The sequence below is a fragment of the Rhineura floridana genome, chromosome 11 (assembly GCF_030035675.1).
Source record: "Rhineura floridana isolate rRhiFlo1 chromosome 11, rRhiFlo1.hap2, whole genome shotgun sequence".
NCBI classification, from domain to species: domain Eukaryota; kingdom Metazoa; phylum Chordata; class Lepidosauria; order Squamata; family Rhineuridae; genus Rhineura; species Rhineura floridana.
This window is the reverse complement of record NC_084490.1, coordinates 24,999,676-25,020,174: the sequence shown is the minus strand read 5'-3', so window position 1 is coordinate 25,020,174 and position 20,499 is coordinate 24,999,676. Positions and strand designations below refer to the sequence as shown.

General features: G+C 43.0%; 2 protein-coding genes and 1 pseudogene across 3 annotated transcripts in view; 1 reads left to right on the top strand and 2 right to left on the bottom strand.

Annotated features, from left to right (window-relative positions):
- Positions 1-1,764: 1,764 nt before the first annotated feature.
- LOC133367559 (serine protease 27-like) lies at positions 1,765-20,427 on the bottom strand. The gene is made up of 7 exons (XM_061591652.1): positions 20,418-20,427; positions 17,180-17,202; positions 9,693-9,719; positions 9,555-9,607; positions 6,653-6,924; positions 4,084-4,256; positions 1,765-3,211 (listed from the first exon to the last, which is right to left on the bottom strand). The coding sequence occupies exons 1-7, from the start codon at positions 20,425-20,427 to the stop codon at positions 2,972-2,974; spliced, it is 798 nt and encodes a 265-aa protein (XP_061447636.1). The 3' UTR covers positions 1,765-2,971.
- The window catches only part of RNF112 (ring finger protein 112), a 38,120-nt gene continuing 34,711 nt past the window's right edge, over positions 17,091-20,499 (top strand). For both annotated transcript variants that reach the window (XM_061590263.1, XM_061590264.1), the window contains exon 1: positions 17,091-17,338. The gene's annotated coding sequence lies outside the window, so the exon portion shown is untranslated. The remainder of the gene's footprint in view (positions 17,339-20,499) is intronic.
- Positions 19,244-19,362, bottom strand: LOC133368151 (5S ribosomal RNA; annotated as a pseudogene).

Genomic DNA, 20,499 nt, shown 5'->3' with positions numbered 1-20,499 from the left:
ACATAGTTACACCGCACTGGGCCAACTTGGATGCTGAGCTGGTGGAGCAGTTAGTATTGTTTAAAGTTAAACTCTAGCTGCTGGGACATTCCAGCCTGCCTGCCTGTTGGATGCCTGCCTGTGCTGCATCTTAGACTCTGATTGCCAAAACTGTCTGCAGGATTAGCTAATGACAGTAAAACAGTTATTAAACTATCTCAGTAGTTGCTGCTGCCTGCCTAAGTTAAACTACCACCGCAACAGCTGCTGCCTACTGTCCTGCCTAAGCTGCTGCCTGTCAGTGGCTCTCTACCGCCTAGAGTCAAAACAATTCTATAGGCAGGACACAAGAGAAGGCTGGGAAAAGCAGTGTTTAATCTTCTTTCCTTTTTATAAATTTGCTTTGTAGTTTATACATGAGTCGTGGTATAAAGTGAACTGTCTTCTGTAACTAATGTATAAGGTATATATCATTATTTTCCTAAAAATATTTTAGTAGCCTTACCTGCTGAATAGTACATCATCAGCCTTTAATGTAAGCAAGTATTCTCTTAAAAGATTGTATCACATCATAAATCCAACAAGTATACATGAACATAGATTATATCCCAAAGCTTTAATATATTTCCGGAGCTGTAAAGTACATGAACCAAAATCTGTATAGATGTTAATGTTGCCCATACATACATACACAAGTGACTATATTACACTCCCCTACACAGTTCAGATGTGTTGAGTCATATCTGAATATATATATATATAAATCCTCTCAGTTCTCAAGTTCCTGTGTTTGGCCTGTTGCAAGAAAGTCCGCGGCATTGTGTCCAAGCCCACGGACATTAATGCGATTGATTATTGGTACAGGAAAACATTTCAGTTTTTGGGTGGTATTTCTAAGGCGGATTTGTGAATGCAAAAATCCTTACTAATTTGCAACATCATATTGACAACAGTGAATTAATGCAGACACAAAGCGATAACATTGCAGATTATACAGTTGTATGGATGAGCCCATAGTCTCCCATCCCTAGTCACAACTGAAAATGCCCTTTCTTGTGCCATTGCTGCCTAACCTCTTTAACGTGTGAGGCAATGAACAGGGCCTCATCTGCTGACCATAATGTACAGGTTGGTTTGTTTAGTGGGGAAGATGCTCCCCCAGCATAATTATGTAGTGTTATTGTCTATCCTGAATCAACTGATAATGACTTTTATTGGAAACTTGCTCCCCTCCCTGGTTCTAACATGCCTACTAACCCTTGAGAAATAAGAACAAACAGGCTCATTTGGTGCATAAGCATTCAAAATGACCTTGGGCCAGTCACTGCCTCTCAGCCTAACCTACCTCATAGGGTTGTTGTGGGGATTAAATTAGGAGGGGGAACAAGCACGTACACCACTTTCAGCTCTTTGGAGGAAAAGTGTGACAGCTTACAGTTGCCCAGGAACTATGGTCTCTTCTCAGAACAGGTTGCATGCCTTTTCTCCTTCTCTGGAACTCTTTTTGCCTTTTCTGTGCTTTGTTACTTTTCCTGTACTAGGATGACTCCAGAGAGACACTACCAAACTCTTTTCTGCATCCCTTACCAAAATGCTCTGTCAGCATTTTTCAACAGATCTTTCTTTGTGCTTCTTGTACCCCTCTCAAAATGTTTTTTCCTCCACTCTCAATCCAAATTTAATCCCCCTTTTCTCTCTCTTTACCATTTCTTCCCAAAGCTTTGTCCAGAACATCTTCAGAAACTCCCCACCCCACCCCTCCCCCTCTCTCTTGCATGCCCACAAGTCCTTTAGACTTCTCTGCTGGATCCCTGCAGCACAATTTTTCTTCCCCTGCTTCTGTTAAAAAACCCCAAAGGTCACACCATTAGTTGCCCTTATCTCTCCAGAACTTAGCTCTTCATATTTTTCAAGTTACCCCCAAACCTCCCTCATTTATTTTTTTAAAAAATCCAAATTGTGTTTATCACGTCTTTGTTTCCCATATTTTCCCAAAGTATGGGCATGCTCTCCCCATACTCTTCCTGACTAGGTTCACTGCATCCTGCCTTTGCCACGTATTTCTAGGCATGCTTTTAGAACTAACAGCTTGTGTGATTACTTGTAACTTTTTTATTATTTTTAAACTCTTTTAAACTTAGCTTATTGTTATTGTGTCACTTGTGAAAGTTTGTGTCAACTGATTTTCTTTATAATAAGTACGCTAATTCCCTTTCGATGTTATAAAATCACTTTTGATTTAGCTTTCATGTCATCGTTAATTCTTGGGTTTCCAAATTCTAGAGTGTGTTCAGGTCTCAAGGTCAAAAGATCCTAAAGGGTGGGAGGGTTGCTTGTGAGAACTGCAGGCTTGCATGCAAACTGCACACTTCATAGTAACTCCCAGAAGTCTGTACAATTCTCAATTCTGGGAAAGCAAAGGAAAAGCATGACATTTGGTAATAGGTGCAGGATGCACAGTCTTTTTCCATTTCTTCTAGAATGTGGCAACTTAAGAAACTTTCTCATCCTTATGGCTCTGAAGCGAACTTTGAAAGTGTGTGCAAAATGCCTGGTGAAATCTCAGAAGGCAGTAGAATTTCCAGTAGTCGGGGATGGGGGATTCAGAACTCTTTATAGTTTTTCTCCATGCCATGCAACTCGCAGAAACAGGATCAACTTTGCTAACTAATTTAATCTACGCACACTTGCTTAATTTAACTAATTTATACAGATCGTAGAATTCAGCTATAGCATATCATGGAAAGTGCCCCAGGAAATAGCCTTTCTCATAGAACACATCTACACATTGAAAGCAGGGAAAAGCTATCTTATATTCTCTCCAAAACAAAGCTTCATATAATGCCAAAAGTATCCATCATAACCTAGGAGCTATAACCAAGAATGATTTCCCATTCATCTTTGCCAGAGATCATTCCCAGCAGAATCAATCACAATCTAGGCAGACCCTTATAATATATCCTACCAATGCACAACACTAGGCACATTACTGTTAATCAAGGCAGTACAGCACTATTAGCACTAGGAAACAGGAGCAACCCCTGCTGGGAGCACCATTGATGAAACTGATAGCCACTTCTGGGGCATGTCTCAAGATCCAACTGCTGTGGGCACTGACCCGTGTATAGACACCAGGGCGGTTTGGGGCAGCACATACATCCCCCCAGCTCACCACACCAGCCACAAGCCAAGCCCCATCATGTGGGCAAATCAGTGGTCCTCCCGAGTCCCCCTGTAAAGAAAAAAGGAATAAAAGGTTACTTATAAGGAATATGGGAGGACACTTCCATTGTCTCCCCAACCCCACTTCTGTCACCATGGGCTATTGCATCTTGCACAGAAACCGTGCTCTTCTTATGTTCTTAAGAAGAGACCTGCTGGCTCAAGTCAAAGGCCCATCTAGTCCAGCACTCTGTTCTCACATTGGCCAACGAAATGCCCATGGGAAGCCCGTAAGCAGAACCTACACACAACAGCAGCTGGAATTCAAAGGCATATTTATCTGACAGTGAGACATCTTATGCTTTTCTATATACAGAGTTCTACTGTGGCCCATATATCCAGAAGCAGAGAAGCAGCTGGAACATCTGAGGATGGAGCAGAGGAGACTATATACAGATTTAGCTCTCTGTAGTAACTCTTGTCCATGTTTTTTGTATTTTGAATGTATTGTAAACCCCCATGAGAACCTTCATGTTGTAAGTGCTTCAGTGGTGCTATCATAGCACCTGGCGCCTGCTCACCAGAATGAGCAGGAGGGGCCCCAAATGCAACAGGGCTGGCTTGTCACATTTTTGAAGTAATTGATTCAATTTGCATTATCATCGAAAGAAGACAGGCATAAGACAATTAAGTCCAGTCTAATAATTACTTAACTGCACCGCTGGTAGTAATTAGACTGGTGTCAGACTAGACCCAGGAAGATCTAGGTTCTAATCCTGTTCAGTCATGAAGTTCACCAGGTGAACGGTGTGTGGCAGTCTCCCTCCCTCCCTTGCTTTCAGTATAGCCTACTTTATAGATATGTTGTGAGGAAAAATGGGGGAGGCTTGAGCTACTTGGAGAAAAGGTAGGATAAAAATGTCATAAATGAATACATTGTACCTGGCAAGCATCCCTCTTTCCTTCCAAGTATCCTGCACACATCATGTCATCTTTGATTACCCCAGTACTTGTAGGTGTTTCATCTTTAAAGTCGCTGTAAAGGGCCTCGCAGATAACAGTATCCATCAGTGGAAGCAGTACTTCCTGTAGGGGTTCAGGATCAGGGAGTGGAACTGACAGAAAGGTGTGATAAGGTGGGTTTGTCCAGAGCTTGCTTTGACCAAAGCCTCATCTCTGAAACCTCCTTTGCACTTTTTTCAAACAGGCAATCACATGTTTAGCCACTGCTAAAAATAGAACAGAATAGGATAGAACAGAATATCCTTAATGTGTCACCATTTGTGAGTCTCAGGATGGGGAGAAGAGTTCTGAAAACTGCTCAGCCCCTACAGTTGAGTCAGCCTCATAGTCAGGGTTCTGAAAGTAGCTGACCCTGAACTTTCAGAATTTTGGAGGATTTTCAGCCTGTCTCCAGCCTCATTCAATGGTGCCGATTCCTTGTTGCTGGCTTCTTCTGGAAACGTCTGCATTTTGATTTGTAAAATATTCTGCTTCTCTTCAGGGAGGGCAAGAGTGGGAAACTCATGGCACTCCAAATGCTGTTGGACTCAAACTCCCATCAGTCCCAGCCAGCATGGCCAGCAGTCAGAAATGATGGGAGTTATAGTCCAGTAATATCTGGAGGGTTACAAGCTCTACACTAGGGGGATCTAGGGGGAGAGAGAGAGAGAGAGAGAGAGAGAGAGAGAGAGAGAACTGAAAACAATTACAGTAAGCGAACCAACAATTTAAACAGATTACTGGTTCAGCCTCTTTCAAGGGCATCCTTTAAAAAACAGAAAACTGAGAATATCTGCTCAAGGTATACATTTGCAACACCTTGCAATCAGATTATAATAAAAGAACTATCAATCTAGGGTTGAATTTGATTCAGTTCATATTTAAAGCTGAGTCTGTCCAATTCGTACTTTCTGAAACAATATGTGAAGTGAAACACAACCATTCTTCAAAATTCGCACTTATCCAAATTTTGCGATGCATCTCTCCAACCAAACAGTGTTTACAAAAATTGCATATATTAGGGGAAAGGGTGCATAAAAATTCTATATTATTGAAAACTACACAAATGCATTCTGTTAGGAGAAATTGCTTGCAAAAGTGTGAACATTAGTCAAAACTGTATACAAACATGTGCTTATTAGCAGAAATCCACACTAAAATGATGAAGGATTTTCATGAGGATATTTTAAATAAAAAATTACAAATCTCTGCAGAAATGTGAAGAACTGAATTTAAGATTGGAAAAATGGGAAAGGGAGAGAACAAAACTGACAGATCCTGATATTTTCTCTCTGTGTTTTGTTTTTTAATTTTTGGGAGAAATCAGAGTCTAGAGAGGCATGCAAATGTACCACTGTGAGGGGAGTTTCACCGCTTTGCCAACAGACATATTCTTTCCATTTAAAGGCAATGTGTAAATAAAAAGGTAGGGAGATTTTGAATAAAGAAATGTGACAGAACTTGGATCAGGATGATCCACCTGTAGCTGTCCCTAAGGATCTACCTCAGGCAGCTGATTTTAGATGTCATGAAAGTCATTTAATTTATTGTTATTACTGTATTTTTAAATCTGGGGAGAAAGAGAAGTGTTACTGGGATTTTCAGCCTCAGGTGCCAGAATAATTTGGCTGGCCCAGGGTTCTACACACCTTGATTTATAATTAAAAAATCACTTGATGTATGTGTGTGTGTGCCATTTGCTGTTCCAACTGAGGCAGCAAAATGTCTTGGCCCTGCTCAAGAATCTGCCCACTGTACTAGTGTGGTTGCCATCTTTTTAGCTCATCCTTGCTGCTGTGCTTAATCTGTTGCAGCAACGGGCAGATGGAGCTCCTTTTCATGGCATGGAGACAGTTATCCATCACTCACACCCCTCCAGTAAAGTTAACAGCTGTCAGGCTTGGTTGAAAAATGTGTCACCTTAGCTGCCTCTTCGCTCCGCAGTAGCCAGATATGCATTTCCAGCTTTGAGTAAGTTTGCAAATTGAATGTGACAGCTTCCTTTCTAACAGTCATTTTACTAACACAGAGAAAGGAAAGCTAATTTATCCTAACATTTATTTATTTAAAGCACCCACAAAACTCCCCCAAAAGGCAAAATGAAAGTCAGTGATTTGCCAAGGGCAGGTAATAGAAAACTGGGTATCCGAGTGGTAAATAAGGGCAGATGGAGTATATGTAGCTGGGTCCCTGCAAAATCCATAGACATGCTTTTTCATTCTCAACAGAGTTGGTATCAGGAGGTGGCATCTGCTGCTGCTGCTGCTGCTACTGGCCTGCAACACCCTTGCAGAGCCTACCACTGATACCTGCCCTGAGCACCCTTAGAATTTGCTTTTCAACCTGCTGCTTTGAGCAGCGCGAGGCAGCTGGGTCTAGCTGCTGTTTTAATTCCCCACAATTTCTCCTTGAAATAGTGTTGCTTCAGAGTCTACCAACAGAGGAAAGGCCCAGCAGAGGGGCATTACCAGGGTTTCATCAAATGTGTAGCCAATCCAAACGCCCTCACCTCCTGGCTGGATGTTCCCCCAGCCTGTGACCCAACAGCCCAACCTTGGAAGGAAGGAGATGGAAGGTCCTGGGATGCAGGCAGGCAGGATGTTGCGAGTGAAGTTGACAGGGGCGTCCAGCTCCATAAGGGCAATATCATTGCCATCCCTGTATCCTGAGAAGTGGGAGTGGACGATGATATGCTTCACCAGAACGGACACGGCTTCAGGTCCAGGGTATGAGACATTGTGGGCTCCCAATACGACAACAAACAAGGAGGGATCTGAAATACTGAAGAAAAGATAGTGGCCAATAAGACACAAGGGGAGAGCACAGCAATGCATTCAGAGTTTTGACTTCAAACTTCAGCCATGTGAGGGACTAGGCCAAGGTCTAGTGCAGCATTTCTCAAACTGTGAACCAATGGGCCCCTGGTCATTACATAGCCTGTGTTTGGATAGATGCCTGTAACAGTTCCCTACTTGCACAGTACATAGGCACATATGGGAATTATTTTATTTTGTTTATTTTATTTTGTGGTTAAATTTCTGTCCCACAGGTCTTCTCAAAGGAGCCCAGGGTAGCAAACAGCAAAGTAATAAAACAATATAGTTAACAATAAAGAAGACTTTTTTTATATATTCCAGCAGGCATTTTAACTGAATTCAGTTTTTATAATTTTAATTGTATTGTATTCCTTGTACACAGCTTAGAGACATCTGTAGTTAAATGGTATATAAATGGTCTAAGTAAAATGAACAAAATAATAAACCATCTAAAACATTTAAAAACAATTAAGCACATATGAAAAAAAAATTAAACATATTTTAAAACAGTCACATACCCTCACAGCTAATAATGTCAAGGTTGTCAGGAACAGCATCTTTCAGCCATCAAACAAGGATGTTTTTAAATGTCTCCTGAACATTAATAATGAGGGAGACAGATGCACCTCATGGGAGCGACATTCCACAGATGGGGAGCTGCCACTGAGAAGGCACTATCAGCAATCTGAACTGACCGGAGAGTGAAGTGTAGGATGTCAAATTGGAGGGGAAGAAAAGAAAGAATGGGAAGAAAAGAAAGAGGAAATGGCTGATGTGGCTGGCATCAGCGTGAGGGAAAGAAAAGCAAGAACAGGAAAAAGGGATGCAAAGGGACAGGCAGTTGGACTGAGGGGAAGGAAAAGGAGAAGTCCCGGAGTTCTTCCTTCTGTCCCTCTCTCCTGCAGAGCCAGGAAGCCTCTGCTCCCTCCTCTAGAGCAAAGGCCAGAAAGGGAGGGTGTTCTAAGATAGTAGGAAAAGAGATAAAAGGACAACAACAACAATAAATAATAATATGGACAGGAATGAGAGAGGGATGTTATAGGAGGAAAATGAAAATAAAAATGGATCAGGAAAAGGAAAAAAGGAAATTGACAGTGTGGGTTGGAGAAAAAATTACAGCAGATGAGTAAAAATACTTTGAGAAGCATGTGAGAAAGGAAACAGAGTAAAAAAAAACCCCTAAAAGCTTTTTTCCACTTAGAGTCTCTGGATCACCAAATTCTGTCTAAAATGTGAAGGTACTGTGCACAGTATCTTCTGAACCAATTTTCTGTACTTACCTTGAGGAAAGCTGAACTATGGAACTCCCTGACACAAAGAAATCACTGCAGCAGAGGGATTATATATAAACAGAAATTGATGCCAGTAATTAACCTTCAATTATGTCAAGTCTCCATTTTGTTACTTTAGTTACCTTGCATTGCTATCTTGTGACTGGTGGACCTCTGTGATATTTAGAATACAAAAGTGGACCCAAGGGCTAGAGAGTGGTCTAGCGGGTAAAAAGCCCAAAACCTGATTGAGGAAGACTCACTAAGTTTGGCTGATGGTTTGTGGAAATATTAGGCCTGGCAGCCTGAACTCCTGGGAAAAGAATGAGTCTCTACATTAGTAGGAGGAATCCCAATTCCTCTTGGAGGGATGTGGGACCTAATGGTATATGTCAGGCATAGGGAATATTTTTTCACCCTGAGGACCACATCCCTGTGGTCAGGGCCGCATTATAACTTTCGTGGGCCCTAGGCACTTTTGCCTTCGTGGGCCCCTTCCTCTATAATAATATCAATATTAAAAATCATTTTTGATATAACTTTAAATACTTCAACATTTTTTTTCTGTTTTAGGCAAAATTTAATAGATCTTTGTGGGCCCTAAAAGTTTCATTTTTTTCTGATGTGAGAAAAAAATTAAAACATTTTCATGGCCCCCTAAAAGTATTGTGGGCCCCAGACACTATGCCTACTGTGCCTAATGGATAAGTTGGCCCTGCCTGTGGGGGGCAGAACCAGAGGCACCAGTGGGCAGAGCAATGGATGGGACTTTTCCTCTTGAATGAGTAGGCTACACTCTCTTTTGTACAGTAGGATGCACACCAAAGTCAAAGGTTTCTACACCTACACACACACCTTTCCATGATCCACCCAGGCAGGCAAGAAAGCATTTATCACAGCTCAAGGACACATTTCAGCCAGACAAAAGTACTTGAGGGTGCAAAACAGAGTCAGTAAGGGGTGTGGCCTAAGGAGGAGCATTGGCCTGAGGAGAGTTCCTAGGGCCAGACAGAGAGGCATGGAAGGCCACATTCAGCCCCTGGCCTGAGGTTTCCTACTCCTGTGTGATATATGGGAATGGCAGATGACAACCATCTTGGTGAGGGAATCCAAGTTCCAGCTGCTCAGAGGCCTGGATTCTCTGTAAAAGGAGTATACTCTCATAATTCAATTTCCAAAGGATGAGAGCCAGGACTCCTTGGTTCCCTTCTCACCTGCTAAAGCAATGTGCAGCTGTGAGCACCCAGCGTGAGGAGATGAGGGTGCCCCCACATTGGTGTGAGTCAAAAATCTGCAGGCTGGCCTGCCACGGCCATGCACCCACCTCAGCCTCTGCACCACCCACGATTCGGGCAGAGGAGACCATCCGGCCACAGGCTGCGGGGGAGAGCAAGATGGGCAGGTGAGCACGTTGGAAAGGGGATCCCCAAAACCAAACCCCATGGCAGAAGTTGTTATTCACCTGGTGGTGGCTGGGCCTCTCTAATGCCTGCAAAGACAGGGAGAGCAAAAAAATGTCAGAAGCCACAACTTTCCATCACATTCGGCACAATTGGTTGTAACGTGAGGATGACCACTTGTAAATGATGTCAACATATTTAGCTGACTTATGTTGAATTGGGCCATTTGAACATCTAGATCACCACTGTCTACTCTGAGTAATAGCATCTTTCTGGGGTCTCAGGGTCTGGTCTGGCTATCTGGCCAAAGTCAAGATGAAGAACCATAAGAAGGGTGAGCAGAGGCCTTGGAGTTGCCTGTCAGCGCTTAGCACCTGGACAGCAGACTAAGCAGGCGCACAGGTCACCTGGTCACAGTTATCCCTGCTATGGTGTGACACATTGTATTTCTACTTAAATGAAAGTAATTATTTATACATTTGTGTTAATGCACATAAATTACCCTATGCAATTATGTTTTACAAATCTGTACCCTCACTTTTTCGACAATACATTTCCTCTTTTTTGATGTTATATAAGGGGCCACCCAATCTTTAAGTGGAAATTGCCATCTCTAGTTTTGGACCCACGGCCTTGAAGATATGCTCTGCCACTTACCAGTCTCCCCACCCAATAAAGGCACCCGAACCTCCCCATCACTGGTCTCCTTCTGCCTGCACCTCCTTCTGTGTCTTTGAGGCAAAGGGGTGGAACCTGTGTCCCTCAAGATGTTCCTGGACACCAATTGATATAATCCCTGCCCATCGACCACCTTGGCTGGAGTCAATGGGAGCTGGTATCCAACAGAATCTCAAGGGCTTCCCCACTGCAGCTTCAAGGAGTTTGCAGGAGGTGGAAGATGGGCAGGAACAATTTTTTTCCTGTTTCTGTGAGTAAACAAGTAGTAAAGGTTCAGGATCACTTTATATATTGCTCACCCTCCTTTTATAGCAGACAGAAGAGAACATTATATTTATTTATCACATGTCTACAACCCCCAAGGAGGACCGGGTACAGCATACATTTCATCCAACCTTATTATCCCCACGTTTCACCATGGCTAGGCCTTGGGGCAAGTATGGGGAATCTTTGGCTCTCCAGATGTTGCTGAGCTATAACTCCCATCGGCCCCAGCAAGCATGGTGAATGGCCAGGGATGATAGGAGCTATAGTTCAGCAACATCTGGAGGACCAAAGGCTCCTTACACCTTCCTTACAGTGTAACATTTACACATGAATCCCACGCCAACTTGGAAGGGGGTCAAAAGACTTAAACTTCCTGGTCCATCTACAGCCTTTACTACAATTGGAAGAGGTAGAAGAACAGGCTGACCGGGTGTTTCTAAAGTTACTAACTTTTGTATTAAATATCAAGGAAGCACCAACTGCTTCCTAGATTTACTGGAAAATATCAGGCACAAATCAGTTGCTGCAGGCACGCCCTGACATTCCCCTAACAACTATCCAATTGTCCTCTGTTCCTCAAATTGCTCAGGAGTTCAAAGTCAGGAAAAGAGAGGAAAACAGACTTTGATCCTCTTGTCCCAAAGCATTTCCAAGTGCCAGCCTACGTCAGGCATTGTTAACATTTTTGGGTCCATAGATATTTATCTGCAAACAGGAGAAACTGTTGTGGGCCCCACACACAAGCTGCAACCAAGAGCTAAGCACACTCTGGAACGCATATTGACTACAATACAGTGCTTCTTTGTAGCCTAATTTCAGCAGGAAGAGGGGACCCTGTGGATGTGAGGAACGGCCTCTATGGGTACACGTTGGTGACCCCTGACCTACACACACAATTTTATTCTTAGCAGTATATTCAAACTAGCCCCAATTCAGTGTCAATAGAGCAGTAGAGTGTCCTCATGTAACCAACTGTAGGGGGCAACTTTAAAGTCTGGTGGGGAAGGGATGTCTTGGTTTTATATGGGAGTCAGTGTATTATTGGGTGCTAATGTGCTATAGTGATTAGAGCATGACTGGGGAACCTCTGGCCCTCCAGACCTCATTGGACACCATCAGCCCCAGCCAGCATGGCCAATGGACATGAATGATGCAAGCTGTAGTCCAGCTCCCATCTGGAGGGACGCGGGTTCTCTGTTTCTGAATGATCTTGGGTTGGTTGTCATCTTTCAGCCTAGGCTACCTCACAGGATTGTTCTGGGGACAGAATGAGTGGGGAGAATCGTACATGCCATCCTGACCTCCTTGGAGGAACAACATGATAAAAAAATAACATTGATGCATGTGAAGAGTGAAAATACTTAGTACAGCAGCAAGTAAAATCAACAAACCTGATAATGTGATACAACCCCTCTCAAATTTCCCCAGTACTTTCCAAATCTATGTTCCTGCCAGTCGAGAAAACCTCTCTTTTACTTCCTTTTTGTTTTCATTAAGATAACATCATGTGCATACCATAATACAGTTTATCTGTGATTTAACTAAACATTCAATCAAAGCACATGGGTGAAAATATGATGGTAATTCTATACTCTTTTACCCAAGTTGATAACCCTATTATAATACTTTCTCTTTAATAACAGCCGTAACTATTAGCCTGGCCTTTCTCTTCATTACTATTAAAATACTGTCAACCCATAAGCATGTGTTTGATAACAACTCATTTTTATTCCTGTATTCAGTAAAATTAACCCATATTAACCTAAAGTTGTTGTGTTGTTTTCCTTCCCTGAATCTAACAAAGTGTGCTAGCTTCGCCACTAAGGCAAATTTCCATGCTTTATCAACAGTATGAACAGCTTTCATGAACAGTATGATTAGCAGTCTCCACGTCCTTGAAAGTAGTATGGTAACTGCTGCCAGCATATAAGAAACTAGTTCGTTATGACCTGACCTCACTTATACCTCCACATAATTCAGTAAGATCAGTGAATGGAATGAAATTTCACATTATAAAATCTTCAGCCTAAAATTTTCAAAATTCAGAATTTAGGAAGCCTGCTAAGTAAAAGCAGACAAGATGGCATGAGTTTGTGTGTCCCTGGCTTCAATTCCCTCAGTTTCACGTTCTGAAAAGAGGTAGAGGTGCTCTCTTACCAATCAGAAGGGAAAGGATGGTGAGCTCCTGTATCCCAAGCCAACTCAGCATTTTCTGCTTGACTTGACTGGCTGACTCTCAACAGAGGCCCCACTTAGCAGGTAGAGGAACTCTTGAAGAGTAGAGTCAAGTGCCTGGAACTGTAGCCTACTCTCCTTGGTATGTGGACTTCGCCCTCCCTTTGATGATGACTCATCTCAACAACGCTTAGCAAGTTGTCTGTTGCTATTGACTGGGGATTATTTCTTTGAAATGAACCTCCCCAACTGGACTGATTAGTAGGACTTCTGAATTCTTCCCTCAGCACAGGGGAGAAGAGAGAGCAGGGTTAGGTGTCCAAATCAAGGGAGGTTACATTCTTTGGGGTAGAAGTATGTCTGCTACATAAGAATATGAGAGTCCTGCTGGATCAGACCAAAGACCCAACTAGGTCAATGACCCTGTTTTCCACAGTGACCACCCAGGAAGTGCACAAGGATGTCACAATATGGCTTTCTCATTCCCAAAATACCAGAAAGATCTCTGTGTCAAGAGAAGCCATCTTCTAACAATGAACGTCCATTAAAAAACACAACAAAACACCCAATGACCATCCTGTGCCACTGGGAAACATTAACTGATTTCAGACACGGGGCTTATTGCGTTAGTTTAATGGATTGAAAAGGTAGTGCTTCTGTCCCGATTCCTAAAATTCCTTTCACATTGCTATACCTGTTGTGTTGAGGAACCATGGCTTTTTCAGCTGATATAACAGCGTTTCACACAAATGCCTTTCATGCTGTTGCAACGAACATCTAGTTTTTGTCCCTCACCCATTATATTTCTTGTTTTTGTCCCCTCACCCATGCGCACTGTAATTCTCCCATAATTCAATGCACAAATTAGTGTCTGGATACAGCAGTGTGTGTGGGAAAGGGAGGAATGAGAAGTTGCTACCCGCCCCTACACCGAAATGCCAGTGCAATTTTCATCAGGCAAAAAGAAATTGGTGCATGCCTAAAGGGTGGGAATGCATTGCATGCCAGGATGCCTATCACGAGCAGCTACAGCTAGCGCAAAATTCCCGCAATCTTCTGGGTTCCAAAGTTTGCCAATGGATTATTTCTGGAATAATTTATCACAACAATTAGCTGTAATCTCCCACTATATTCCAGATTTCCAGAACTAGTTTTTATGTCATGTGAAATGTCAAATAAAATGCAAAAATTACCAGACAAGGAATCATCACAATAATGAAATAAAGTACAGTGCTAAAGCAGACTGTCATTCTTTCTTCTTCCTTTTTAAAACCCACTCTGATCAGGCATTGATTTAAGGCAGGGAAGGGAACCTATGGTGCTCTGGATTTTTTTGTACTCCAACTCCCAGCCACCATGGCCAATACCCAGAGATCATGGGAGCAATAAGGTTAGGCAGAATGAGACAGCCCACATACCATCTAGGTATCCCTGGCTTCCAACATTCCTTGTTGTAAAGTAGGGTTGGGAAAATGTGTGGCCCTCCAGATGCCAGGCTAGCAGGCCATATGAGAGGAATATAAGAGAATACTGTTGCTGGCTTGCTGACCACACTTAAAGAAGTAACTCTGCTATGAAAAAAATATGTTATCTATTGTCAGATACTGGCTTTTTTGTTACTTATAGGATACTGTTGCAAGGATCTGCACAAAAGTATTTTAGGAAATATCTATAAATTGCCATGCTGGTGTCCTGATTTGGTGATAATTTTGTTATTTATTTCATTGCACTTTTAATCCTTTTTTATTCCTTGCTGTTTTTTCCTTATTCCTTTGTTTAGTTTTAGGGAGGTTTTTTATCCTGGTTTTTTATGTTGCAACAGATGCAGTTATGATGTCAGTCACTAGATGTCATGGTTAGCCCACTTTTCACAATTGGTTCCTTTTTTTTTCCCCTGGTTAACTCTAGCTGGTATAGCACAGTGGGGAGGAGACCCTGGCTGAGAGTCCAGCGTCTGTGAATTCAAATCTCCCTCATGTCTCCTGGGTGTCAAGGGCCAGCTAAAGATCACCCCCACAGTGAGTGGCTCAGGGGTTACGTGCCCTGCCACCTGTACAGCCGTGGGCAGGCTGCATAGTCCCAAGGAGCCCAGTTGATCCCCAGCAGTCGCGGACAAAGAAGGGGCTGGCTTGTGCATCTGTGGCAAGCTGAGCAGGCCCTAGCCAGCTGGGGAGGACTAGCCTTACAGGGAGGCAATGGTAAACCCCCTCTGAATACCGCTTACCATGAAAACCCTATTCACAGGGTAGCCATAAATCGGGATCAACTTGAAGGCAGACCATTTCCATTTTCAATTTAAATCAAGATGTGAATTTCAGATAATCTACTTGCATCTTTGCTCTTGCTGTCCACCACCTCACATGTTCCAAGCCTCCACAATTCCTTTGCTGGTCATTTCACCTGAAACAAAAATGGCAAGAGCCTGGCATTGTTCCTTGAAGGGTGGGGCTATCTGAGCAAGAACCATATCACTGGTGACAGAGTATAGATGTTTTGCATGCAGAAGGCATTGAGTTTAAGGTTGCCAGGTCCATGATCTGAGACTGATCCTGTATCTTTAGAAGAAGAGAAAGTCAGCCCGTACACTACGATCTGCTACGAAGGCCCTCCTCCGGGTTCCGACTCATAGAGAAGCCCGGAGGGTGGTGACAAGACCTAGGGCCTTCTCAGTGGTGGCCCCCGAACTGTGGAACAGTCTCCCCGAGGAGGTGCGCTTGGTGCCGACGCTGTTCTCCTTTCGGCGCCAAGTTAAAACCTTCCTTTTTTCCGAGGCATTTTAATTTAAATTTATCTAAGTTAACTTAATTGTTAAATTTTGTCGTAATTGATTTTGGACTGTTTTTATTGTTACATGTTTTTTGCTGTATTATACTGTGTGATTTTACTGTATTTTTTATGTTCACCGCCCAGAGAGCTATTGCTAGTCAGGCGGTATATAAGTCTAATAAATAATAATAAATAAATAATAAAGTGCAGGTGTTCTTGCAACTCTGTAATGGGAAAAACCACAAGGTGGAATTCTGCCTTCCTCCTCCACAGCTTTTAAAGATACAGAAGACCTCTTGGAGGCCTGGCAACCAAGAGATCTTCTGTATCTTTAAAAGTTGGGCAGGGGGGAGGGAGAATTCCACCTTGTGGTTTTTCCCATTACATTGTTGCAAGAACACTTGCACTTGGCTGACTTTTACTTCTCTTAAAGATACAGGATCAGTCTCAGGCCCTGAGGCTGGCAACCCTACTGCTACATGTGGTGGTCATTAGTTTACATGGCTTTAAAAGAGTATGAGATAAATTCATGGAGGACGAATATGTGTCTAATGCCACATAATGAGGGGTGGTGCTGGAGGAAAGGAGTATCCTAGAAGAGAGTATGGATGGGTGGACAGTTGGAACCCTGAACAAGAGCACCCAATGCTGCACCATTTTGTTGCAGGCCCTACTTGTTTCCTGATCTTCAGACTGCTCCAACCAGCTGCTAAATTAGCAAAACAAAAACTGTAGAAGACAGTCATAATGAATTTCCTACTTCATTTTCAATCTGAACAATAGAAAAACAGCAGTCTTGAGACGGAGATTAAATATTTTGTTGTGTCACCAAAACTTTTTATTTTAAAAAGTCTGATGGAAAGGAAGGGGTGTGTCTGACCGAAGACAGGGCTTTTAAGTTTGGATAGGGCCTTGGGTCCCCCTCCTTAAGGTTATCCCCTTTAATATTTTTATTATTTATTTAGATGGCTGATATAGGGCTTTATATGTCAAAGAAATCCCTTGAATGATTTACAACATTATAAAATATCACAAACAAATACAAAAAAATATAATAAAAACTCCACACCTGAAAGCACAGAACAATTCCAAAAGAGCCTCTTAAACATTAATATAAACAAACTTCTGGCACATGGGGACCATCATCACTGCTAGCAGGTCCAAAGGCAGAAAGAGCAAAAGCAACCAGCCCCGTCCACCAACCATGTATTTATAGATAGCAACATTTCTCATTGGAAGGAAGGGGCTTTCAGGTGGGGACAAATCCGCCCCCAGGCCTTGCACCTGCCGCGGCATTCGGTCTTCATTATGGGATGGTTCAGTTAAGCAACGCTTTCCACCGCTGCAGAAAGGGAGGGATTACAGAGTGGATTTTTAAAAGGGGGGACAAGAAGGGGGGATGGGAGCGCGCCCAAGGAATTTGATTGTGTCAGGACGGATCTTGCGTGAGCATGAAAGGAGAGGGCGTGGAATCCGCTGCACCATTCATCTATTCGTCTCTGTTCCCTACATCCAAACTCCGGAAGACCCGCCTCCCACATCTTTGACTATTAACAACTCGACTCTTTTTCTTCCAGATCTAGACAGTTTCCTTTATCAGATCACACGCTTTCTCTCTCTTTCACACACACACACACACTCCGCCCCTCCCAACCGCAGTCACCTCTGGAATCGCCCCTTCTTGGCCTCAGTCATCACCGGAATGCGGAAGTAGCTGACCATTTGTCACGCAGTAGCATCAAACGACAGCATGTTTTTACTTTCACTCTTTACTCTTTCGCCCCCAGGCATTGAGGTGTTTGTGGAGCCTGATCGGGGACAGGTAGGAGTGTGTGTGTGAGAGAGACAGACAGAGAGAATCTCCTTATGGATGGGGACATTTCATGCCCCCTCTCTTCTCCTCCATGTGGGAGGCTGATCCCTCTGCCATGCACTGTCATGCTTGTCTGACGGAGAGGAAAATCCTCGCGTCCCTTCTTCCTCGGGCTCCCAGGGCTTGCTTCTTTGCTTGTTTTAAAAATCGAAACTTAGTCGCATTTTCTCTCCTGCGTTGCATTAAAGATCGGGTTGGATTGGCGGCCCGCACCTTCACTCCTTTTGACAGCTGCAGTTTTTTGAAAGGGAGAGAAAAACGCGCACAGGGGGAGGGGCGAGGAGATTAATTAATTTCCATTCAGGTTCTCACAAGCGTTTTTTGATAACGAAGGAACTTCTTTATTGAGTGAGGGAGACCGGGGGAGGGAGACCCCAAGTGAATATTTGAGCACTGAAGAAGTGAATATTTGGGAATCATTTTGATGTTGTTACTGCATTGCTAAGAAACCTTTGTGCTGCACAATCCTAAATGACATATAAATCCTGCTATGACCAGGCAGCAAGTCCTGAATCAAAGGTAGGAGCTGTGGTGCCCTTTAGGTGTTATAGACTACAATTCTCATAATTCCTGACTATTGGCTATGCTGGTGGAGACTGATGGGAGTTAACTTTCAAAACATCTGGAGGGTGCCAGGTTGGCAACCCTTGTCCTAGTAAGTGTGTTTATAAGAGTAGAGCCTGAGGCAACAAACCTAAATACCCTTATCCAAAAGTTAGTTCTACTGGACACAGTTGGATTTGGTTCAGAATAGACATGCATAAAATTCTTCTGTTAGCCTGAAATATAGGACTTCCAAATGTTGCTGAGGTCAGGAAGGATAAAAAGAGGAAGAGGGCCAATTTCCAACCAAGCATGCCTTTATAGCCAATTAGGGACTGATATGTGAATGATAAATAAAAACCTTTCAGCCCCACCTAACAACAAAAAAAGCATTTATTGCATTTTAACTGTGTTAGGTTTTTACTGTAAACTGCCTTGGTGATCCTTGTATCAAAGGTGGTTTAGAATTTCCATCAATAATGTAGAAAATTAACTCAAGCACATATTTCCAGCTGTAGGCCTCCACAATACTCTGTCAGCTGTTTCGCCTATAAAGCCCAGATATGTGGGCCTATGCAAGTCACCTATGGCTCAGTGGTGTGTGTGTGTGTCACTTAGTGTATGCTCAGAGACACTGTGGGCTGGATTCACAGAAACGTAAAGTTATGCTTTAGTCCCATTTAAATCAATGGTACCAGATGATCATGACTTTATCCCCCATTGATTTTACTGGGACTAAAGCTTTGCTTGTTCACCGCCCTGAGAGCTATTTCGCTAAGGGCGGTATATAAATTGAAATAATAAATAAATATAAATAAACATACTCTCTGTACAAAACTTGATGTTATCATTTGAATTTAGCATGTTGTATGGCTAGATGCTGGCACTGAAGCTAACAGTTCTGGGGTTAACGTCTCAGGGGTCCTTGGCTCAAGTTATGCCTGGGACTGGGAGGAATCAGACTCCAAAGACTCCAAAATGAAAACTCCTCAGACATACATAGCATATAAGTAGAGCAGATGCTCTGCATGCAAAAGGTGCCTGGTTCAGTCTCTGGCATCTTCAGGCAAGATTCTTGCCTGAGATCTTGAAGAGCTGCTGCCAGTCAGTGTCAACACCTACTGAACTAGATGGATCAATAGTTTTACTTGGGTTTTACTTGCTTCTTTATGATCCTATATCCCTTGTTGTTGTTATATGCCTTCAAGTCGATTACAGCTTATGGCGACCCTATGAATCTTTTTTTGGATATATTCATAGGGTTTTCATGGTAAAAGGTATTCAAAGGTGGTTTACCATTGCCTTCCTCTAAGCCTATAGCACCTGGTATTCCCAGGAAGTCTTCTATCCAAGTACTAACCAGGCCTGACCCTGCTTAGCTTCCAAGATCAGACAAGACTGGGCATGTTCAGGGTAGTATGGCCGTAGTCCCATATCCTTAAGGGGGGGGGGAAATCCAGTTCTTGCTTAGTTTCTCCCATTTTTTCACCAAAGAGAACATCCTCATCCTTGATTAGAGGTCCCTTCCTCCCCAGATAAGTCTAATATTTCTACCTCCCATACGAAAAAAGAGATTCTGACTGCAATCCAATACACACTTACCTGGGAATAAGTCCCATTGAAACAAATGGAACTTGCTTCTAAGTAAAAGTGTATTAGATTGCAGCTTTATTCAACAACACCCAATAGCCCAAAGGCTGCCAACACCCTGTATTGTTACCACTGAAGTTTAATTAGCAGAGCTACTGTAGTACAGCATCTGAGGCTGTAATTTCAAAATCACAGTACATACTTTTGAGATAACGTGTAGGATCGAACTGTATGATGCTGAGCTGTGATGCAGTGAGCCACAATTCCTCAGCCACAAGCTCATTGGGTGGCCCTAAGCAAGCCACTATCTCACAGCCTTGGCCCCCAGGTCCTCCTGCAATTTGGGAATAATAGCACTGACCTATCTTAAAGGGCTGTTGTCAAGATTGGTCAGCTAATGTGTGTGCAGTGAGCTCTCTAAAGCACTGTAAATGTGCCTTTGGTTATTGCTGCATGGGGTTGGATTTTCATTCAAAAGTGGCACTTGTGCACTCTACTCCAATTGAGAAGCATGCTACGTGCGGGGGCTCCCATGTGTGCATGGAGCTCCCATATTTGAAATGGCTTCCTGAGCATTCCAGCACAGTCCTCCATGTGCATGCTTTGTACAGGGGAACTGCTCGTCTCCACTGGAAGAAAAGAGACAGTCCTCGTGTATAAATGATGTCACACTTGCCTCTGAGCACATGCAAATCTCTGAATGGGTGTGGGGAGAGCAGAGGGCTGTCTGCATCCTGTGGAGAAGATGCCCAAAATCTTATTTCAGAACAGAATGGCCAGAAGAAGCACTGCAAATGTTACTTTAAAACAGTAACAACAAGGAGGACACACACACACCTCTCCTCTGCATTCATACCTGGTTCCCTTTGATATCTTACCTAGTCCAATTTTGTACCAAGAACCATTTTAGCCAAAATAACAACAAGTGTCTAGCCTATCTCTGCCATCTCCTATTCCTTGCCTCTGACACAGTTTCT